Genomic DNA, 25,153 nt, shown 5'->3' on the forward strand with positions numbered 1-25,153 from the left:
GCCACACAGCTAGTTAATTATTAAGCATCTGAGAGCGGATTTGAACACAGGTACTCCTGACTCCAAGGCCGGTGCTTTATCCACTGCGCCACCTAGCCACCCCATTGCTACTGAGTTTTTGATCCCTCTTTAGGGTTTTCTTGGCAAAAATACTGGAGTAGTTTGCTATTTCCTCCTCCAGCTCACTTTACAGATGCAGAAACTGAGGCAAACAGGGTTAAGTGACTTATCCAGGGTCACACAGCTAGTAAGTGTCTGAGGCTGGATTTGAATTCATGAAGAGGAGTCTTCCTGATTCCAATTCCAGTGCTCCATCAACTGTGCCATCTAGTTACCCATAGGTGCTATTGTTATCCCTTTTTATAGATGAAGAAACAGTCAAAGGTTAAATTTTTGCCCCAAAGCCACACAGCTAAATATTCTTATTTACCTAGAACCTAGGTCTTCCTTACTCCAATGACTTTGAGACTTTAATCCATGTTGAAGTTGAGATTAATGATCAGAAAGAGGAAAAATTGGCTGATAGGTTATAGCAGAAAAAGATCATTTTACTAGATTACTATTCTACAGAGACTGTTGTGCTAGTTGGCACCATTATTAATGATAAATATGGTATTAAGTCCCCAAAATGGAGGAGACACAAAAAATATTTTTGAGATGATTAAAAGAAAATTTAAATTATAAATAGTTTAGAATTTAAGGTTTTCTTTTGAATTTCTCATTTTCTTTATTTCATTGTTAATATTTGTTGAGATTTTAAAAATAGTTTTAATTATTGTAATTAATTATAAATTTAGAATTATTGGACTTTAGATCTAGAGGTATAAGGATCTCAGAAGCCATGCAATCCAATCCCTTCACTTTACACAACAGCTAGCACATCTATTAAGCAATGAGACTCTTTATGCTATTTCATTTGTTCCTCACATCTAACCCTGAGGAAATTGAAGCTCAGAGACATTTAGTTGAATTCAGATATTTCTGACTTTAAAAATTCAATGCTGAAACAACTACAGAGATTGAGGCTAATATTTACAAACAAAACTAAACAAAAGACATCATAATAAATGAGAGGAGGGAGATGGCAGATGGGGATGATCATGAAATCATTTTACAGGAAGGATTTTAACTGCCAAGAGAAAAGGGAGGTAGTTGGAAAGGGAGGAGTAGAGATTCAAGATAGCAAAACTCAGGAGTATGTGTCATGAGCAGTGATTGGACTGATTTCTCCAGTTACTGTGACTGGAAAAAACCCCATCACCTAGTGTTTAGCACTCTGATGATGAGCCTCTGTGACCTCAGCTTAGCTGGTCCTTGGACTTCTTGGCTTGGGAGGATGTGTCCTTCTGGCATAGCATTTAAAGTATCCAAGTCACCTCCATATCTTGGTGCTTTAGAGGAGGTTTCCAGAGGAGGGATCCCAGTGTTTATAGGTAATAGTGAAGGAGACTGAAAACACAGGGGAAACTAGGGATTATACCAGAAAGCAGCGAGTTGCCAAGAAGCAGACCTTTTTTTTTTTTTTTAACATTTTCCTTTCACATGCTATTTTAGCTCTATGTTGTACTTGAGCTGGCATATCTGGTCCCCTATTGATGGAAAAAATAATGACTCACACTCTACTACCAGGAGAAGAATTCCTGACTAGTATCTCAGGATGAATCTCTTCCCAGAAACAATGCTGAGGAATCATTAGATTTTACAGTATGGGAATTAATCCTGTGGACTAGGGAAGAAACCCAAGCCCTTTGGTATGGAGAAAAACATTCCAAACAAATGACTTGCAAGTCAACATTTTGGAATATAGACTATTGCAAACCTATTAAATTAACTATGTGATATTTAAAATCAATCTGTATTCAGTGGTGAATTAAGATACTTTAGGTTCCATAAAAGGGGAATGATTTACCTGATGGGGCTGTGAAGATCAAATGAGATGATGTATGAAAACATCTTATGTAAATCTCAACTATGATTATTATTTTTCTCATTAGTGAAATAAAAGTTGCTAGAGGGTGCAATACTGTTCATAGTCCTTAGTGCATGTGAGGGCATTGGGTACACAAATAAATATATATGGTATCATGAAGCAAAAGAGAATCAGAAAAGAAAAAAGGCAGTCTTGGCTAAGTTTTACATAAAAATTGCCTAGTGCATTATTAGTATAGAAAATAATGACCACCTTTTCATTGGTTGGGGGGGCAGGTTTCCTAAATTGTCTAAAGTACCTTTGACTAATCCCAGGTGGAACTTTAAAATATCTTTATTATTTAAATGACTGAGCATCATATTCTTGGGAAAAGTCTCATTTCTGAGATTTTATGGAGAATCAAAATATTCTTCCCATTGCTTTTTTTCCTTGAAACACAAGCTTTCTGGAACGTTCTGAAGTTATTTGACAAAGTTGGAAGTAGAACAGGTAAATGGGGTCATGTCCCAAAGTGTTGATATCCAAGAATGGCATTTCTGCCCCACTCAGTCACTATCCCTGCACCTTGCTCTGTTCCTCCTGCCACTCTTCAGTTCTGGTGGGGATAGAGGAAAAAGTCAGCTTTCAAGTGGGTTTGATTTGCCGTGTTCTCCTTAGCAGATAGCCTAATGATCAAAGGTACTGTCCCTGAATTGCCACCTTTGCCCTCTCCTAATTCATTCTTCTCTGAGTGAAATACTTCCTAGCCATGGCTTTGATGGTTTTTATTTGTAGATTCAGAAATAAAGGTGTCAGTTACCATATCAGAATCTTGAGAGTAGAATGCAGTAAAATATACATTTATCTATATTTCCAGCCCCTAAATCAGGTCACCCAGTCTTACAAAGCAAAGCTCTTCTATAAAATCCCATTAAAAGCACATAGTACTAGAATTGTTCTGGAGCTCTGGCAGATTTGGTTAACAAAGCAATATTTTATTATTTCCAAAGGTCAGGAATATATGCTTGAACTGGAGGTCTGGTCTAGTCTAGAATGGCCATGGATTACCAGGACTAGCTCTAGGTCTTCTTCATTTAAAGTGTCTCTCCAGACTGTCCCTCAGAGTTTGGTACTTAGGAAGGAGGAATGAAAGAACTCTAAGAAGACTTTACAACTCTCTTTACCTCCACTTTTTCAGATTCCTAACTTCCTTCAAGGTTCAGCTCAGAGGCCAACTCCTACAGGATGCTTTCACTATTCTTCCTAATTAGTTGTACCTTCTCCCTCCTCAATTTATTTTGTAATAATCATTTATTTTTTTACCTGAATTGCATATTTTATCCCTCTATCCTCATCAAAACTCTTTGAGGACAAGTATTGTTCTAATCATATCTTTATATTTCTAGTGGTCTGTACATAAGCCCTTGCTATGAATTTTTTGAATCAAGTTGAGGGGCCTAAAATTTAAAAATCATGCCTAGTATGATTAAAGCATGAATATTAAGTGTTAATAAATGCTTTTTGAATGAAAACTGTTCAAAGTGACTAAGCAGATTCAGGAGCTGAAATTAGAGGACTGGATCTTACATGAGCCCCCCTCACAGGGATTCAGAAACCAAAGGCATTAATTATCTCTCAGGAACCTTCAAAAACAAGATGACTAGGGACCCCACCAAAGCAAAGCCCTAAAGTCTTCCAAGTATGGTCTACCTTCTTGAGGACTAGGAAGAATTAACCCTGTAAGAGAGGAATGATGGAGGAGAAAGTGATGAAAACCACCTTGCATACTAGCATACTAGGACCTTCAGCACAATAAACTCTTAGATATGTTCAGCCTGAGCAACTCAAGATTATATCTGGGTGAGTACACAGACAGTCTTTGTAACTAGTCTGATTTAGGGAATTGCAGTTTTCTTTATTGTTCCTTGCCATTTACTTTTTCTGAAAGACTTCTAGCAAGCTCCTTACAAGGTCAAAGGGACCTCATTTGGAACAGCCAGCATAACTCTTTTTTTAAGGTTTTTTTTTTTTTGCAAGGCAAATGGGGTTAAGTGGCTTGCCCAAGGCCACACAGCTAGGTAATTATTAAGTGTCTGAGACCAGATTTGAACCCAGGTACTCCTGACTCCAGGGCTGGTGCTTTATCTGAGCCACTTAGCCGCCCCCAGCATAACTCTTAATCAGCACATTTAAATCTAGCCTAAAGGGGAGTAAAGACAAGAGGTAGCATATGTGCATGGATCAAAGGAGAGTATTAAAAAAGGCAATTTCAAAATCAGATATCATAGAGGAGGTGTGAGACTTCCCAGTTGTTTGTTGCCAAGAACTTCTGAAAGTCACTATTAAGTGATTCATTCAATAACATTTCAGGTTTATATAAGAAACTTGTTGGTTCAATTATAAAGCTTTTCAAGATGAAAAATAAAATCAAACAAAGTCTTAAAAAAGAAGGGTGGTGCTTGTGAAGCCAGGCTTCTACCTCCAGTTTTGCTATGAACTAGTTGTATAGCTTCAGTTTTAACAACTTTACAATTTTACAATTAGGGGATTGGTCTAAATAACTTCCTACATTCTATGATCTGTCTTTGCGGTAGAATCATATTCCTAATGGAAGGTTTCCTTGACAATAGAATGTAGGCATATTCTATATTTGACTTGGAATTATGGTAGTTGATTTAATGACTAATATGTAAAGATTATCCTGTGGCATAAAACTTATATTGGGGATAAATGGTAACCCAAGATCATCATTTGCAGGAATATGAATATATACATATAAAAACCAAAATTAATTCTTTGCTTTTAATGTTTTAGAGAACAATGAGATCTAATATCTTAGTCAAATTTTTTCATAAACTAAAAATATCTCCTCCACGTTGAGAAAGACAGAAAAACTAAATTCCTATTGCATTCAGAAAAAAAACAAACAAAATCACACTTCTGTATTGACCATATCCATATTTTATAAATTTCCATCTGTACTTTGAGACATCCACTCTCTGACAGGAAGTAGATAATATAATATGCGTTTTCTGGAATTCTGGCATTCTTTGCATTGCTTAGAAGTCCTAACTCAGGGCAGCTAGATGATGCAGTAGATAGAGCACCGGCCCTGGAATCAGGAGTACCTGAGTTCAAATCCGACCTCAGACACTTAATAATTACCTAGCTGTGTGGCCTTGGGCAATCCACTTAACCCCATTGCCTTGCCAAAAAAAAAAAAAAAGAAGTCCTAACTCTTACATAGCTATTTGTCTTTACAATATTGCTATTTTTGTATAAATTGTTTTTCTGGTTCTACCCAATTCACCCAGCATCAGTTTATATACCACATTTCCCTAGGCTTCTCTGAAATCATCCCCTTCATCAGTTCTTATGGCACAACAGATTTCTATCACATTCACATGCCATAATTTTTTCAATCCTAGTTTATTTGATCTTTATAGCAACTTGATGGTGATGATGCTGTTTGTCCTTCATTCTCAAAGAAGACCATGACATCAGGGGAGGTGTCATGACCAGAACATGAACTGGATTTGAATGAGGAGGAGCTGTGCTAAATCACTAGCCTCACTTTTTCCTCCAGAGCCATCTGGATCTAGTGGCCAGATATGAATCAGGATGACTAGAGATGACCCTGGATGAGAGGCAATCAGGGTTATGTGACTTGCCCAAGGTCACACAGCTAGTACATGTCAGGTGTCTGAGGCTGAATTTAAACTCAGGTTCTCCTGACTCTAGTCACCTTATTCTAGATAGTTCTACAGGACAAAGTGAGATTGGTGACTTAGCACAGCAGCCCCTTCACTCAAATCCAATTCATAACAACTTGGAAAATAAGAGCTTGGAAAGTCAGCTATGATCATCATTCCCATTTTGCAGATAGGGGAACCTAAGGCAGATCAGACTTAAGTGATTGCTGAAGATTACAAAACTGGTAAATTGATTGAATAGGGATAAGTTCTGACTTTCAATTCAATGTACCACCAGAGGACATGAGCATTGAGGGACTATAGAGCTCATCAACTACAAGTTCCACTTTTTTAGAGATTGGGAAATTGAGTCTCAGAAGTAAAATGACCCAAATCACATAAGAATTAAGAATTTGAACATATGATGTTAAATCTACTGCTTTCTCCTCTCTACCTCCCATCAATAAAGCAGAAAAATATGGTGGTCAGGTGTCCCACCCTGTCCAATCAACTCATAAAATATTTTAAATTCAAGAAATACTACAGTACTACATAAGAGAACCTTGGTTCCAATTTTGCTTCTGATTTTATCAACTATGAACTTGGGCAAATTATTTAATCAGTAAAATGAGAAAGTTGGAGTAGATGGCCTCCAGCTCCAGACTTATTAGCATACTAATCATTTCATCTCTGAAGTTAGAGTTCAAGGAACTAGGTTTCAGTTTCAGCTTGACCATTTCAAATTACAGAAATGAAGAGTTAGAAGGGAGGATCTCTAAAGTCCAGCCTCTAATCCAATCTCTCTAAATCATGAATCATATTTGCAATACCCTGCACTCCATGACTGCTTATTCAGTCAACCTACAGTGATGAGCACTCAGAGGCAGTCCTTTAAATTTGGGACATGTCTAACTGTTGGACATTTGGTCCTGATGGTGGTCAGATGGAGATGAATTGGAATTTTTATTGAAAGGAATAGCCACACTAATGAAATCACAGACCTCATTACAGCAGTGGAATATTGATTACAAAGTCTGCCTTCTTGTATGTAATTTCTCCATATTTTGATTTCTTGGTCCAAGAAAAACAAATCCAATCCCTCTTCTTACATGATATTCAATGGTGATATTCCTCCTACAATTTCTCTTCTCCAGGTCCTGTATCGCCAGTCTATTCCTCATACTTTTCCATTCTTCTTATACTTTACCTGATTAGGACAGCTGATTGGCTCAGTGGATAATACACTGAGTCTGGAGTCAGGAAGAACTGGGAATAATTCTGGTCTCAGACACTTACTAGATGTGTGATCCTAGGCAAGTCACTTAACCCTGTTTGCCTCAATTTTCTCATCAGTAAAATGAGCTGGAGAAGGAAATGGCAAACCACTTTAGTATCTTTGCCAAGAAAATATCAAATGAAGATCACAAAGAGACAGACAGGACTGAAAAACAATTGAATAACAACAAAGATGTGGATGAAAGTCCTCCAGCTAACATACAATGGAAAAATGCATTTCATAGGTTACAGGACAACTTTATTGTCTGAAAATGGACAACAAAATTTCAAAGAAATCACAAGGAGCCCATAAAGAATATTCATAAAGGATTCACAATAGTCAGGAAATAATATGATTCCCTCATTCTGATAAAGGGTTTTCACAAAATCTTATGTGATCATCTGGGAATATCAGTTAGCCAGTTAGTCAAAAATTTATTAAGCCCCTACCACATTCCAGGCTCTATACTAAATTCTGATAGTTCCTGCCCTCAAGGAGCAAACTCTAATTGGTCAGAAATCAAATAAACACATAGGTAAGAATAAGCTATATATATATATATATATATATATATATATATATATATATATATATATATATATATATATATATGTATACAGGATAACTAGGAAACAATTTAAAAAGGGAAGACCTTTTATAATGAAAAGAGTACAGCCCCAGTTACTGAAACTTAAGGAGATATCTTTTGTCCTCTCAATAAGGTTCTTATGGGTATATCCACCCTTTGTAGGGAAATAATTTCAAAAGTCCTAAAGTATGGCTCACCCTTTAAACTCATTGATATGATTAAAAACTTTTGTCATCAGCTCTCTTAATGTCTAGTAAATGATTCAGGCCATTGTTAGGACCTGTCAAGATTAGGTCTTGAAGATACTGGTTCTTTTGATTCATATAACTATCTCTCTTAGCTTTATATTACCTATAGATTTGATAAGCATACCACTTTTGTCTTCAATCAGATTGCTGATAAAAATATTAAATAGAACAAGGTCAAAAACAGATCCTCATGGTATACCCCTAGATGCTTCAATTAGATTGATATTCATCCAATAAATAACCCTATTTGGGCATTGTAATTTCAGCAGGTTCTGAACCCATATAACTGTATACTACATCTAGTCTAAACCTACCCATCTTAACCCCAAGATATTGAGAGAGACAGTCAGGTACTTTATGGAAAAACATATCTATATGTCATTCACTTGCTCTACCAGTCTAATAATCTTGTTAAAAGAAAATTGAAGTTAGTCTGGTAAGACTTGTTTTTTTGGGGGGGGGGGTAAAACTAAGCTGAATTGTAGTGATCACTGTTTCCCTTTCTAATTGTTCACAAAACATCCCTTTAATAATGTATTCTATGTCAACTTCAGCAGTCTATAGTTTGAATTATACAATGCCTCTTCCTCCTTCTTTATTTATTTTTATTTTTTTGGTAAAATGGAGGCATTGGTTGTTTACCTCTGAATTAGCACAATGCTCACATTGTCCATGATTTACTCAAAGATCACAGAAAATAGTTCAGTTATAATTTCTTTCAGTATTTTTTGCTGGTATTGTTGTGGACCACAGGATTCAAATTCATTGAAATCAGCTAAGTGTTTTCTGAAGAAACCCTTCACTTAGTCTTATTTGAAATTGCTTATTAGCTCTGGGACCTTAGATATTTCATTTAATTTCTCTTAATCTCATTTTCTTTTCTTTTTATTCCTCATCATTGGCATCAATATCTGCCCCACCCTTCCTCAAACTCAAGCCTGTTGTAATAGAAACTATTATTCTCTAGTCCTGTTCTCCCTTTCCAAAGAGTAGTGAGAAGCATGTGGGGTTTTCCCTTTTCCTTTTGGGATCTCAGTTTCCTCATCTATAAAAAGAGGTGGTTGCATTGGTGACCTCTGGAAAATCTATTAGTTCTAAATTTCAATTAATTTCAAACCTAACTTTCATGTAGAATTAGGTACCTAAAGGAACATTAATTCATTCAACAAATGTTTAATGAGACTGTACAGCACATAGATAACTGTGCTAGACGCTTAATGAGACAAAATTTGGATTAAACAGGGTTCCTGTAATGGAATTTGCTGTCTTCTAGGGAGATGAGATACAGAGATAATTTTAATATACATTATTATATGCTAAGTGGATTGATTAGAGTTGCAAAACAAAGAGCTGTTTGAGGTCTGAGGGGGAGGATTTCCCTTCTGAGTTGGCTTTAAAAGGATGCTACTCAAGAGACAAAGTTTTTATAAAAATGTTAACAAAGATGAAAGGAAAGAAATGGTAAACTACTCTATTATTTTTGCCAAGAAAGCACCATGAACAACACTGGCAATGGATGGTCCATGAGGTCATGAACAGTCAGACAACAACAAACAAAAACAACAATCTAATTTTTGATCTGAAAGTGAGACTGCCATATAACCAAATCCAAAACCAAATCAGCCCTTTTCTTTTTCCAACTTCCATACTTCTGTTATTGGTACCACCATTCTCCCATTTACTTTATGTTGCCTTTTTTTTTCCATCAGTAATTCTGTCTCCATGATGTTTGTCTCCCAGTCTCTCCTTTCTATTTATTATAGTGATCACCTCTGTTCAGGGTTCAAACTATTATGAACTTCTTATTTAGACTACTACAACAGTCTCCACTTTGATTGTCCTATCTCTTGTTTTTTTTTTAAATCTAATCTATATTGCACATGCTACCGTATTGATTTTCATAAAACAAAATTTGGATTTTACTGGTCCCTTTGTCAAAAACCAAAGTTTTTGCCTATAGATTAAGTCACAACACTTCAATTTAGCATTCAAGGTCCTGCATAATCGGTTCCAATCTATTTTTCCAATCTTATCTCTTTTTATATGCACTCCACCTTCTAGTTAAATTGGACTACTCACTGGTCCCTGAACACACCCTTTGGTTCCTTGCCTTCACGTCTTTGTTCATGCTATTCCGCTCTGCTTGGAATGTTCTCCCTACCCTGAAGTCTCTCTCGGTTGAAATCCTGCCCATCTTTTAAGACCTGGATCAAATGCTACTCCCTTCATGAAGCTTTCCATGATCCTCCTTTCCCACTGGAAGTGATCTTACTCTTGCCTTTTTGACTCCCAGAGAACTTTATTTGGCTCTTATCGCCATCACTATCCATTATGCCGGTATCTTAAAATGTGTTCTCAATTTCAATTTTTAAATTTTTTTATTTGAACCTGAATCTCAAATGTTAAGCTTACTGTCTTTTCTACCCACAGTACTTTTTCAGTTGTTTCAATCATGTCGGACTCTCTGTGAGCTCATTTGAGGTTTGTCTTGACAAAAAATCATTTCAGTATTCTCTAGCTCAGTTTACACTTGAGGCAAACAGGATCAAGTGACTTGCCCAGGGTCACATAACCAGACTTGAACTCAGGAAGATGAGCCTTCCTGACTCCCAGCCCACTGTTCTATCCACTGCTAACACCTAGCTGCCTTTTTTTTAGATGAGACATCCACAAAAGATTTACTTAAAACCCATGCAGTCCACTTCCATACAGAAATCATAAAATAAGAACAATATTCAATAGGTTTATTTTTTAAAAATGAAATTTAAAAATATGATGAGAAGGTACCAGGGCAAACTTAGATGCTTTCTGAAGTCTGAAACCAGTTGTGAGCCTCACCAACTTGACTGATGTTGGCAGCCTCCTTGGTAATATCTCAGAATGTAGAAAACTCAATATAAACATGGTAGAGATCCTTAAGGCTCCCCACTTTCCTTTCTCCAACCACTACCAGATTACAAACTATTTTAAAGGCAAGAACTGTTTCTTAGACATGTTTGTACCCCTTGAATTGTCTGGCATAGTATTTATATCCAGTGAGTATTCCTCTACTTTTTATTGAATTGAATAGAACATGGTTACATGGCAACTAAATGGACAAATTCAATCCTGGAGTCACAATGTGGTTTCTGGAGACAGTTATTAAAAATCCCCCCCCCCCAAATCTTTTCAGCAATGCACTTTCAGTTTTTGCTCTGAATAGGAAGCCACTTATCAATGAATCAATAATCATTTATTAAGCCTCTACCCTTCTAAGTACTCATTAAGTATATTAAGGTACTAGACATACAAACACAAAAGAGATAGTTAATCCCTGAAGCAATTTATATTCTACTATACTTCCTCAACAAGGTACAGGACTGTCTCTGTCTTTGTCTCTCTGTCTCTTTCTCCCAACCTTTTCTAATTAGTTCTCCACACAAAAACTTTATAGAGTCTAAACATGGCTTAGAATTTAAAAGAACTATTGTGTTTGATTTGTGGTTACCTAAGAAAAATAGAAAAGCAAATGATCAACTTTTGGCAGTTGGTAATACAAGCATGCAGCACTCTAACAGGTGATAGCTGGTGGCCAAGTGTTAAAATTGAGTAATCATTGTTTTCTAATATGTATCCAAAGGGAAATTTCAAAAGAATTTCCATATTTTTCCAACTCCATATAGTCTTTATGGACTTCCCTTTGAGCAAGGTCATTGAGAACATGATGAGACATGGAAATGGAGGTCCAGAAAAGTTCAGGATTTGTCCAAGGTCACACAACTTTCACTGACTATAGTGGGAGGAGACTCTTAAGCCTCCAAGGATTCCAGTGCTATTGTACTCTCATTATGCAAACAGCTGCCTCTGTTTGTAATCTTTTCAAATCAAAGCACTCCAGCTCCTTAGTTAGGATTTAAGGTACCTAGCAAGAAGTCTCACAGGTTTTGAATTAGGGATAAGAAGAAAAATCAACAGTCCAAGTCTTCATAGCATATCCCATTCAAAAAGTTGATTTTGTCATAATCATTCTGTTTTAAAATCACCTGGCTTCTTTTCTTGCTATTTTCTCCCATCAGATTCTGGGCATTTTCACTTATTGTCCCCCAAGTCTGGAATAGTCTTCTTTCTCATCTACTCCAGACCTCCCAGACTTCCTTAAAGGTACAGCTAAAATTCCATCTTCTTCAAGAAGCCTTTCCCAGTCCTGCTTAATTCTAGTGCCTTCCCTGAGACTCCCCTCAATGTACCCTGTGTATTCATTGTTTGAACATAGTTGGTTGCTTCTCCATTAACTTATGAGCTCCTGGAGAGCAAAGACTGGTTTTGGTTTGTTTTTGAGGGTTTTTTTTCTTCCTCTTTTTTTTTTTTATTCCCATCACAATGCCTGGATTATTGTTAATTGACTGAAAAAAAAGTTTAAAAAAACTCAGAAACCTCCCTCCCTCTCCCTCCTCTCCCCTCCCTATCATAGATTTGTAACTGGAAGGAGCATTAGAAGTTATCTATTCCAATCCCTTTCATAAGTTAACACTATAATAAACTAAATCAAATGTTATTTCAAAGTTACATAATTTTGATAGTTATTCAGATTATATTCTTCTCCTCAAGCACTTTAAAAAGTAACTTTACAAAATTCCTAAAAAGCTTAGGAATCAGGCTAAAGATTAAGAGATATATGCAATGTTATAAAACGTATAATTGGAGATTCATCTGAAAACCTAACAGTGCTTCCTACTGTCCACTTGGTCATTGCAAGTTCAAATACAAACATTTAAAAAATCTTGAAAACGTGTCACAGAATCTTTTAGATAATGTCTTTCATTTGATACTTTAAGATTTACTGCATTTGGAACTCATGCGATTCTCTAAAACAACATCTTGTAATATTCCCAAATTAATAACTTTTAACAATGCCTAAGAAAGAAAAAAAATCGATCGGTTGACTGTAATTACAGTGGAGGAATCGAGGTGCAGAGGGGACGCAGGATCATTCCAACTGACTTGTCTAAAGTCATACCGGGAGTAAGAGGTAGAGGCAAAATTTGAATCTAGATTCTTCAACTCTATATCCAGACTTCTTAACACTTTGGTATCTCTGGCAGGAAAGCCCCAAATGGTATCACAAAGAGTTAGACATGACTGAACTTAAGGCAACTTAGGAGAGAACAGTTCCAGTTGAATGATGAGGTTGGAAAACAGACTATAGAGAGGTAATAAGAGTGTAAGAGGACAGGAAATGAAGGCACCTATTGTAGCCTAATATCTTAAAGAATTTAGCCACAAGATGGGGAGAAATATAAAAGAATAACTGGTGGGAGATGTATTAATGACCTGAGAGATTTTCAAAAAGGAGGGAAATGTGGACATACTTATCAGCATTAGGAAAGTATCTAGTAAACAGAAAGAGATTAGTGAGGAAGGGGGATGATGGAGCCAATCTGCTGGTGAAGATAAACTGGAATGAGACCAAGGGGTTTGCCTTGGCAAGAAGGGCAACCCCTTCATGGTGAACAAATAAAGAAGAGAAGATAATTGCAGAAGACATCTGAGTGATGTCAGATTAGAAGGAAGAAAGAGACTTTTGATGAATGGCTTCAGTTTTGTGAGAGTTTTCAGCTAAGAGGGTAAGGGAAAAGGAAGCTATGGGAAGTTTGAGAAAGGATGAAAACATAGGATTTTTTAAATGGCACTTTTGTTTTTAAAGGCCAAAAGGAATTAGGACCAAGGCATTTAATTTGCTATGCAGGATAAATCTCTAGTTTTAAGAATCCCAGCTTTATGGGAGTCTTTTGGCAAATACCTTACCCCTACTATCCATTTGGCTAAATTGAGTTGCCGGAAAAAATGCCTGAAATCTCCAAATTCTAGAAAGCCTACGGCGCTAAATGACTTTGGGGAGGCCCTCACAGGTGCTCACCGGGGAGTTTACTGGCTGGAAGCCTCTGACCGACTTGTCCATTTTGGCACTGGAATTAGGAGACGGAGTTAAATCCTGGCTCCCATCTCATTCGCTATACATAGTTAAAGCCAATCACTTGAACTTTCTGAGTTTTGATTTCTGCATCAGTCCAAAGAGGGCTATTGAACGGGGTGCGTCCGGCGCCGCTGCGAGCAAAGTGCTCAAGAAAGGAAAAAGTGCTAGAGCAAAGGCAGGATTCGCATCATCCTGGCTCAGCATCATCCCAGTGCTTCCTTCCCGCTCGGGAGAGGAGGGAAAGTCCTAACCCGCCCTGCCGGGTGAGCAGCAGCACCGCAGCCTGAGCAGTCCGCAGGTGTTGCTCCTAGCCTGACCCCCCACCCCGAGATGATGGAATGTGGCACGTACTGACAGAGGAAAGAAGAGATATTTTTAAATGCCAACTCACAAATTCAAAAATGAAAAGCAGGTCCGGGAAGGAGGCCAGAACCGAAAAGCCGCTAGGCAGGGAGCCGCCTCCCGAAGTCGCTGCAGGGGCCATCCTCGCTTCTTCCTAGGCTGGAGCAGCAGCCGCAGGTGACGCTGATTTTCTGGGGGGCAGAGAGAGAGAGACGGGGTCCTTCCTCTGCCGGCTCTGCCCGCTCTCTCCGCTTGTCCGGGAGAACTCCGAACTGGTCCTGTGGTTCTGGACGCCCAGGATTAAGAGGGGGGGAAGGAAGGAGGAGGAGGAGACTGGCTCCCCACTGGGGGTGGGGCCCATCAATCGGTAGTCACCCAAGCAGGTGTCTCCTCCCTGAAGGTGTAGAAGGTACCAGAAAGACGCTGCCAAATCCTCTTCTGGTGGCGCTGGGCTCAGGGGACGATGCCAGCGGAGACCCCCGGGGGGGCTTTGGCAAGGAGCCCCCGGCCCAGCCTCACTTGGCAGGCTCAGAGTTTGATCCGGGCTGGTCCTAGTCAGTGCCGTCCCCCCATTCTTTTTCTCTCGTTCCTTTACACCCCCCCCCCCCCGCTTTCTTTGCCACGCTTCTAGGGGAGGGGGACCCGCTTTCGGGGGCGGAGTGTTTCTGGTGTAGGTTTTTAGAAGGATCCAGCTGAACTGTCTGCTCTTCAGACGAGTGGATGAGAGTGGCAGAGGGGTGCTGGGGATGGGGAGGGGAAGGACATTCCCTGGATTTTAGGAATTGGAATTAAGAACTTTGAAGTCATCTATTCCAATCTACTCATTTAAACATTAAAAGCCCAAGGTGCACAATGTAAAGGTTAACAGAATGCCTTCTGTGGGGGGGGTGGGGGAGGGAAGCAACAATGGGAAAAAATTGTAAAACTCAAAATAAATAAAAATCTTTCTTTAAAAAAAAAAACCCTAAGGTGCAGAGAAGTGAATTGATTTGTCCAAGATCATGAAGACTGAGGAACTTCTCAGGTCCCTTCTAAGACTGAAGTCTGCCAGCCTCTAAGAAACTGGTATTCCAGGTGTATCTTTCGATTCTAAATTTAATGATTTTTGATGTTTTTGTTTGTTTATCCTTCATTTTTGAAGACTAGACCTTTGAACCGGCTGTCCGAATACAGGTTCCCCCCAGCTGGCTCCCGACAGTATCCTTTCCGAAAGTCACACCTGCTGCAGTGGTGCGGTCTCTAGTTCCTCTTAGTCTTAGAGCCCATCCTATATATTTAAGTCAAGATGGTGAATATCATGGGTTTTCTTAGGTACTTTTCAACATAACAGTCCCTTAAGTTTCCAAGACTTTGCATTTTTAAAAAAGCCCAGTTCAGGCTTCAGGCTTCTGCTTTTGCATTCAGACTCTCTTTATTTTTCTCCCTGCCCCCAGGCTAAGAAAGGAATTAAAACTCGATTGTGGGGGACTCTGATTGTCTATGCCTATCTGGAATTTTGGAAAAGAAAAATCATTTAAGTTACTATGAAAAGGCTGTCAAGACACTGGACACTACACACAGTGAGGAAGATCTAAGTTTGACTCGTCTCAGCTGTGTATCACAGAACAAGTCCACTGAGCTTTCAGTTTGATTGGCTTAGATGCTAAATGGTTGTGGTGGGGCTCAAGCAAGATGTAATATTTAAAGTGCTTTGTAAAAACACTAAGATAGCAACCAGGTCTATGAGTGACCTATCCAAATTGTAAATTATAGTTTGGATAATGGGAATTCTTCAACTTACTGTTATCTCTGTGGATTGTTAAGATCATAATTTTATTTTATTTTATTTTGTTAAATATTTTATTTATTTGTTTATCCAATAACATGTGTATATGTGATAAAAATACACTAAAGAAAATTTTCAGAAACTAGTCTGACCAAAAGAAAGTTTTTGTTTGCTTTTCTCTAGGGAAGGGCAGACTCATGATCAAAGAGCTGCACCCAAAGGACAGTCAAGCAAGATTATGTGGCCTAACTCAACCCCCCCCCCCCCACCCCAATCCTCTCTCTCTCTCTGTCGACTCATTGATTAGTCTTCAGAGTTACCTTCAGGATTATAACTATCTCAATAAAATAACATCTAAGTCTAGTAAACTAGGTTTACCATAAAGTTATGAACTTGTCTTGTAATGCAAGGTCTTTCTAGTAACAGTCTACTATCCTCCCAATTAGTAAAACTATCCTTATTGAGAAAACAGATGACATTACAAGTCTCATTTGGAATGCAAGGTCTTTCTTCTAAAATAATCTAAGAGGGCAGGGCGGCTAGGTGGCACAGTGGATAGAGCACCGGCCTTGGAGTCAGGAGTGCCTGAGTTCAAATCTGACCTTAGATACTTAATAATTACCTAGCCGTGTGGCCGTGGGTAAGCCACTTAACCCCAATGCCTTGCAACCCCCCCAACCTAATTAATTAAGAATAATGCTTTGTTTTCTTAATATTTCTTAACCCTAAAAGGACTTCATTTAGAATATTAATCCTAAAAAAATTTTTATTGGGAATATTCCTCTCAATCTCTATGCTTATTTCTCTCTCTCTCTCTCTCTCTCTCTCTCTCTCTCCACACACACACATACACACACACACATACATATATATATATATATATGTATGTGTGTGTGTGTATAGCATCTGAAGTCCTCTCATACTGTCCTTGATACCCCCCCTTAGGTTCTACTCTTTCTTCCTCTTCCTGTCCACTTGGGACCCATCTTCTTGAAACCCCTAACCAAACAATCCATACACACATTTAGATGCAGCGGAGGAAGATGAACTTGTCCAGTTTCTCTTTCTTTCCCCCAGAGATATTCAATGTCTTTTTTTAATCTGCAGAGTCCATAACAATCTCCAATTCAGATGACTTTCTTTTTAGAAAGATTTTATTTATTTTGAGTTTTACAATTTTTCCCCCATCCTTGCTTTCCTTCCCCCAATTCCCACAGAAGGCATTCTGTTAATCTTTATATTGTTTCCATGGTATACATTGATCTCAGTTGAATGTGATAACAGAGAAATCATATCCTTAAGGAAGAAAAATAAAGGATGAAATAGCAAAATTCATAATAAGATAACAGTATTTTTTTCTGATTTGAAGGTCTTGGGTCTTTGTTCAAAGTCCACAATTCTTTCTCTGGATACAGATAGTATTCTCCATTGCAGATAGCCCATAATTGTCCCTGGTAGTTGCACTGTTGGAACGAGCAAGTCCATCAAGGTTAATCATCACCTCCATGTTGCTCTTAGGGTGTACAATGTTTTTCTGGTTCTGCTCATCTTGCTCAACATCAGTTCAGGCAAATCCTTCCAGGCTTCCCTGGAATAATAGAACAATAGTGTTCCATGACATACATATACCACAGTTTGTTAAGCCACTCCCCAATTGAAGGACATTCACTCAATTTCCAATTTTCTGAGACCACAAACAGGGCTGCTATGAATATTTTTGTACAAGTGATGTTTTTACCCTTTTTCATCATCTCTTCAGGGTATAGACCCAGTAGTGGTATTGCTGGATCAAAGAGTATGCACAGTTTTGTTGCAAAACAAAAACCTCAAGTTTTACTGAAAAGCCATCCCTTCAACTTTTTATTCCAGTACACCTATATATTCTCCAAACCTACTTTGGGCTTTCAAGCACTCAATAGCACTTCCTTTGCTGATCATATCTGATATCAGACACAAAACAAAAGCCAACTAAAAGCCCCATGATCTAAAATAGTAATTCCATCTAATTTAGATCACCAAGTGAATCTACTTCACAAGGACTATTTATAATCTGGTTGGGGGGGTCACAATCAATCAGCCCCCTTCCCTACACATATATATCACATATGTCTACTCTGAGCATCCCTGTCGTCAGAATACATTAAATAGGGTTATTTTCTAAACTTATTCAGAAAGCATTCAAATTCCCGCAACACCTAGAGTATTCCTTGACATACAAAAATACTCTTCACAGTATGTTCCATAATTTAACTGGGTCTGTTCTTCTGGTGGCACTAACTTCTGATCTCTGGCCTAACAATATCTGCTATTTAAGAAGAAGAAGAATTAAATATGTATCTTGTAATACTGGCATAGGTTAAATTACATTGGATTTTAAAATTACTGTATTATAAAAATAAATTCATGGAGAATCTTATGTTCTTTGTTTTGAAAATACAAGTATATTTTGGAATTAGAAGTAAATAAGCTTATGAAACAGATTTGTTATATATGTATATATATATATATATATATATATATATATATATATATGTATTTCAAAGTTGTAGTTGTTTGCTTTCAAGTAAAAGCAACTGAACAACATGAGAAAGACAATAATGAGAATAATTTGTGATTTTTTTCCTGTGACAATCTCCCCCTAATTGTTATCTTAAATTACAGATATTCAGTAAGCTACTGTGATCTTATATATACATATTCCCTTTCATAAATATGAGGTGAATAAACAAAGCCTTTCACAAACTCTCTGGGCCAAAAAGACCTTGTTAGTTAGATATTCTCTAGTTTTCTAATAACATCTTTTTTTAAAATTAATTTTTATTAAAGATATTATTTGAGTTTTACAATTTTCCCCCCAATCTTACTTCCCTCCCCCCCCACAGAAAGCAATGTGTCAGTCTTTACTTTGCTTCCATGTTGTACCTTGATCCAAATTGGGTGTGATGAGAGAGAAATCATATCCTTAAAGAAGAGACAAGAAGTCTAAGAGGTAACAAGATCAGACAATAAGATATCTGTTTTTTTCTAAATTAAAGGGAACAGTCCTTGAACTTTGTTCAAACTCCACAGCTCCTTATCTGGATACAGATGGCACTCTCCTTTGCAGATAGCTCAAAATTGTTCCTGATTGTTGCACTGATGAAACGAGCAAGTCCTTCAAGGTTGAACATCATCCTCATGTTGCTGTTGGAGTGTACAGTGTTTTTCTAGTTCTGCTCATCTCACTCAGCATCAGTTCATGAAAATCCCTCCAGGCTTCCCTGAAATCCCATCCCTCCTGGTTTCTAATAGAACAATAGTGTTCCATGACATACATATACCACAGTTTTCTAAGCCATTCCCCAATTGAAGGACATTTACTTGATTTCCAATTCTTTGCCACCACAAACAGGGCTGCTATAAATATTTTTGTACAAGTAATGTTTTTATCCTTTTTCATCTCTTCAGGGTATAGACCCAGTAGTGGTATTGCTGGATCAAAGGGTATGCACATTTTTGTTGCCCTTTGGGCATAGTTCCAAATAGCTCTCCGGAAGGTTTGGATGAGTTCACAACTCCACCAACAGTGTAATAGTATCCCAGATTTCCCGCAACCCTTCCAATATTGATCATTATCCTTCCTGGTCATATTGGCCAATATGAGAGCTGTGAGATGGTACCTCAGAGAAGCTTTAAATTGCATTTCTCTAATAATTAATGAGTTAGAGCATTTTTTCATATGTCTATGAATTGCTTTGATCTCCTCATCTGTAAATTGCCTTTGCATATCCTTTGACCATTTGTCAATTGGGGAATGACTTTTTGTTTTAAAAATATGACTCAGTTCTCTGTTTATTTTAGAAATGAGTCCTTTGTCAGAATCATTAGTTGTAAAGATTGTTTCCCAATTTACTACATTTCTTTTGATCTTGGTTACATTGGTTTTATATGTGCAAAAGCTTTTAAATTTAATGCAATTAAAATCATCTAATTGGTTTTTGGTGATGTTCTCCAACTCTTCCTCAGTCATAAACTGCTCCCCTTTCCATAGATCTGACAGGTAAACTAGTCCTTGATCTTCTAATTTGATTGTAGTATTGTTTTTTATGTCTAAGTCCTGTAACCATTTGGATCTTATCTTGGTAAAGGGTGTGAGGTGTTGGTCTAATCTAAATTTCTTCCATACTAACTTCCAATTATCCCATGAGTTTTTATCAAAGAGGGAGTTTTTATCCCAATGGCTGGAATCTTTAGGTTTATCAAACAGCAGATTACTATAATCATCTCCTGCTTTTACACCTAGTCTAATCCACTGGTCCAACTCTCTATTTCTTAGCCAATACCAAACACTTTTGATGACTGATGCTTTATAATATAATTTTAGATCAGGTAGGGTTAAGCCACCTTCTTTTGCACTTTTTTTCATTAAGCTCCTGGCAGTTCTTGACTTTTTATTTCTCCATATGAATTTACTTACAATTTTTTCTAACTCATTAAAGTAATTTTTTGGAATTTTGATTGGTAGGGCACTAAACAGATAGTTTAGTTTTGGTAGAATTGTCATTTTTATTATATTAGCTCTCCCTATCCATGAGCAGTTGATATTTGCCCAGTTATTTAAATCTGATTTAATTTGTATGAGAAGTGTTTTATAATTGTTTTCAAAAAAATTCTGAGTCTGTCTTGGCAAATAAACTCCCAAGTATTTTATATTGTCTGAGGTTATTTTGAATGGGATTTCTTTTTCTAGCTCTTCCTGCTACATCTTGCTACATATATATATATATATATATATATATATATATATATATATATATATGTAAAAGTTGAGGATTTATGATGGTTTATTTTATAACCTGCAACTTTGCTAAAATTGCAAATTGTTTCCAGTAGTTTTTTTGGATGATTTCTTGGGATTCTCTAGGTAGACCATCATGTCATCTGTAAAGAGTGAGAGTTTTGTCTCTTTCTTCCCAATTCTAATTCCTTCAGTTTCTTTTTCTTCTCTAATTGTTGATGCTAACATTTCTAATACAATATTGAATAGTAGTGGTGATAATGGGCACCCTTGTTTCACCCCTGATCTTATTGGGAATGCCTCTAGCCTCTCCCCATTGAATATAATGCTTATTGATGGTTTCAGATAGATACTGCTAATTATTTTAAGGAACAGTCCATTTATTCCTACAATCTCTAATGTTTTTAATAGGAATGGATGCTGTATTTTGTCAAAAGCTTTTTTCAGCATCTATTGATATGATCATATGATTTCTGATAGGATTGTTGTTGATATAATTGAGTATATTAACAGTTTTCCTAATATTGAACCAACCCTGCATCCCTGGAATAAATCCTACTTGATCATAATGTATTATCCTGGTGATAACTTGTAATTGTTTTGCTAAGATTTTATTTAAGATTTTTGCATCTATATTCATCAGGGAAATAGGTATATAATTTTCGTTCTCTGTTTTAAGTCTTCCTGGTTTAGGTAACAGCACCATATTGGTTTCATAGAAAGAGTTAGGCAGAGTTCCATCTTTCCCTATTTTTCCAAAGAGTTTATATAGAATTGGAACCAATTGTTCCTTAAATGTTTGGTAGAATTCACTTGTGAATCCATCAGGCCCTGGAGGATTTTTTTTTAGGGAGTTCAATGATGGCTTGTTGAATTTCTTTTTCTGAGATAGGGTTGTTTAGGTATTTAATCTCTTCTTCATTTAACCTGGGCAACTTATATTTTTGTAAATATTCATCCATTTAACTTAGATTATCAAATTTATTGGCATAGATTTGGGCAAAACAATTTCAAATTACTACTTTAATTTCCTCCTCATTGGTGGTGAGTTCACCTTTTTTCATTTATGATACTAGCAATTTGTTTTTCTTCTTTTTTTTAATCAAATTGACCAGAGTTTTATCAATTTTATTGGTTTTTTCATAATACCAACTTTTGGTTTTATTTATTAATTCAAAAGTTTTTTTGCTTATCAGTTTCTTCTTTAATTTTTAGAATTTCTAATTTGGTATTTAATTGAGGATTTTTTGATTTGTTCTTTCTCTAATTTTTTTAGTTGCATGTTTAGTTCATTGATTTCCTCTTTCTCCAATTTATTCATGTAAGCATTTAGAGCTATAATATATGCCCTGAGAGTCACTTTGAATGAATCCCATAGGTTTTGGTATGTTGTTTCATTATTATCATTATCTAGGATAAAATGGTTAATTCTTTCTATAATTTGTTTTTTGGTCCACTCATTTTTTTAAAATGAGTTTATTCAGTTTCCAATTTGTTCTGGGTCTATATCTCCTTGGCCCAGTATTGCATATGACTTTTATTGCATTGTGATCTGAGAAAGATGTATTCACTATTTCTGCCTTTCTGCAGTTGATCATTAGGTTTTTATGTCCTAGTACATGGTCAATTTTGTACTGCAGAGAAAAAGGTATATTCCTTTCTATCCCCATTCAGTTTCCTCCATAAGTCTACCATATCTAATTTTTCTAACACTCTATTTACCTCCTTAACTTCTTTCTTGTTTATTTTATGATTCAATTTATCTAGATCTGAGAGTGGGAGGTTGAGGTCTCTGACTAGTAGAGTTTCACTGTCTATGTCTTCCTGTAGTTCTTTCAGCTTCTCCTCTAAGAATTTGGATGCTGTCCCACTGGGTGTATATATATTCGGTATTGAAATAACTTTATTGTCTATGGTACCTCTTAGGAGGATAAAGTCTCCTTATTTATCTCTTTTAACACTATCTATTTTTGCTGCTGCTTTGTCTGAGATAAGGATTGCTACCCCTGCTTTTTTTACTTCAGCTGAAGCAAAATATATTTTGCTCCAACCTTTTACCTTTACTCTCTATATATCTCTCTGCTTCAAATGAGTTTCTTGTAAGCAGCATATTGTAGGATTCTGGTTTTTAATCTACTCTGCCATTTGCTTTCATTTTAAGGGAGAGTTCATCCCATTTACATTCAAAGTTATGATTACTGATTCTTTATTGCCCTCCGTGCTATCTTCCCTCTGTTTGTATTTTTCCCCCTTCCCCCCCTTATCCATATTCCCCAGTATTTTGTTTCTGAATACCACCCCCTTCAGCGTGTTTGCCCTCCTATATCTAATAACATCTTTACAAATGTGATGGATGAAACATCAATTCATTCATTGTTTTTTTTTTTTTGTAAGGCAAATGAGGTTAAGTGGTTTGCCCAAGGCCACACAGCTAGGTAATTATTAAGTGTCTGAGACCGGATTTGAACCCAGGTACTCCTGACTCTGGGGCTGGTGCTTTTTATCCACTGTGCCACCTAGCCGCCCTCTAATTCATTCATTGTTTATGATGACTACATAACTTTAAATTTTCAAAAAGAAAACTTAGCTTGAATCTGCTGTTATGCAAAGTTTATTAATTATTCCTAACACATTTCAATTTCATTTATATTCCCCTTACTCCCTAGAGTTTTCCAACACAGAAAAGTTCTGAAGACCAGATGTTGCTAAAAATCCCTTTTTATAATTACAAGATTTTCTTTATATTTCTCTTAAATTCCAAGTCATATTCAAAATAACCTTATTTTCTTTTTGAAGCCAAAAAATGTTTGTACTTTCTTCTTATCTTTATCAGTGCAATACTAACTTCTCAGTGCTTTAACTTATAAGAGCTTTTATCCTCCTTGACCAATATTTCTTTATATTAGAACATTTTATGTTCTGGGAATTGGAGATTCCCCACATTTTGAGATTTCAAGATAGCATGTACTAATTCTTACCCTTAACTTTTTATCATTCCTCACTCACCCCAGATTTTTCCAGATCAAGTAAACTATATCCAAAGCATATTTTGAATCTGTGTAAATATTACCTTCCCCCTTTTAATAATTTTAAAGCTTGATTAAGAGCACATAACTTACAAGTCTACACTGACAATAGTTTTGGCAGACTCAAATAAATGGTCACATAAAATGAGGTCACATAAAATAGATAAGTTCTGAGGTTATTTCTAAAAGTATGTTCTTGTTTCCTTCTATCAGGAGTAGGGGCAAGGGAATGAAGGGAAACCTTGAAAAATATTGACAAAATGATTGGTAAAAACTACTGTGGCACGTGAGTGGAATATTCCCAATAAATCTTTCTTAGGGTTAATTCTTAGTGAGGTCCTCTCAGGGTTAAGAAATATTAAGAAAAACAAACCATTATTCTTAGATTATTCTTAGAAGAAAGACCTTGCATTCCAAATGAGACTTATAATGCCACCTGTTTTTTCAATAAGGATATTTTTACCAATTAGAAGGATAGTACACTATTCCTAGAAAGACCTGTCATTCCAAGACAAGTTCATAACTTTATGATAAACCTATTTTTACCAGACTTAGACATTACTTCATCAGGATAGTTATGATCCTGAAGGTTATTCTTACCATCTGGATGGTGAGATAATATTTTATGAAAACCTTTCTTTGTTGCTTTGTTGATGGGGTAGATTTTCACAAGTAGAATGTAACTCTGAAGACTAACCAATGAGTTGACAGAGAAAGAGGACAGGGAGGAGGAGGAGGGGATTGAGTTAGGCCACATAATCTTGCTTGACTGTCTTTTGGGTGCAGCTCTTTGATCATGAGTCTGCCCCTGTCTAGAGAAAAGCAAATAAAAACTGTCTTTTGCTTAGACTAGTCTCAGAAATTTTTCTTTAGTGTATTTTTATCATACAGTTTGGTACACTGGCTGGGAATCAATCCCCTCCTTAAGACTCTCTTGGTCACAGATATGAGCAGGCACAACATACTGATAATTTTAACAGTTCATGATTTAGTGCCCAGGCAGATCCCTTAATAAATGAGGGAAGAATCCAGAAGAGAACTTAGTTTGAGCAAAATTGAAAGTCAAAAGATCTCTGGAGGCAGCACAACAAGGGAGATGGGTTCCACAATGGGAGAAGACCCAGAGACAGTGCCACAGGTCCATAAGTTTGTGTACACAAGCCTAGGGAGACTTGTGAGTCTGGAATTTGACCCAGACATATAGGATGGGAGTAATCTTATATTTACTCCAGGAGGTCTCATTTCATCCATGTGGCCAAGCATGCAGCACAAAACCTATCCACTCCTTCTGATGTTGTAGATTCTTATTCCTGATTTCCCATTTCTGTTCTTTATAGAAATGAAAAAATAAATATGTGGAAAAAGGTTTTGTCTTCTCAGTTGTGATTCTGAAGTTAAAAAAAAAACCCAAATCACAAAAGAACATATAGTAAGAGTTTACTATATGTCAGATACCATGTTAAGCTCTACATGCAAGCAAGATGGTCATGTTTTCAGGAAAGTATTTAGCATCTGGCTCTCTGGGGGAAAATGAATTCACAAAATACAAAAACACAAAATTCGGGAAGAAGATCCC

At 36.8% G+C, this 25,153-nt stretch overlaps 1 protein-coding gene across 1 annotated transcript in view; it reads right to left on the reverse strand.

Moving 5' to 3' along the window:
- The window catches only part of MAL (mal, T cell differentiation protein (MAL blood group)), a 39,791-nt gene extending 25,483 nt beyond the window's left edge, over nt 1–14,308 (reverse strand). Inside the window, exon 1 of the mRNA XM_074209263.1 lies at nt 14,059–14,308. Coding sequence (XP_074065364.1) covers nt 14,059–14,151 — 93 coding nt within the window. The 5' untranslated portion in view covers nt 14,152–14,308. The remainder of the gene's footprint in view (nt 1–14,058) is intronic.
- Nucleotides 14,309–25,153: the final 10,845 nt, after the last annotated feature.

Source organism: Macrotis lagotis, chromosome 1 (genome assembly GCF_037893015.1).
Source record: "Macrotis lagotis isolate mMagLag1 chromosome 1, bilby.v1.9.chrom.fasta, whole genome shotgun sequence".
In the NCBI taxonomy this organism is placed as follows: Eukaryota; Metazoa; Chordata; class Mammalia; order Peramelemorphia; family Peramelidae; genus Macrotis; species Macrotis lagotis.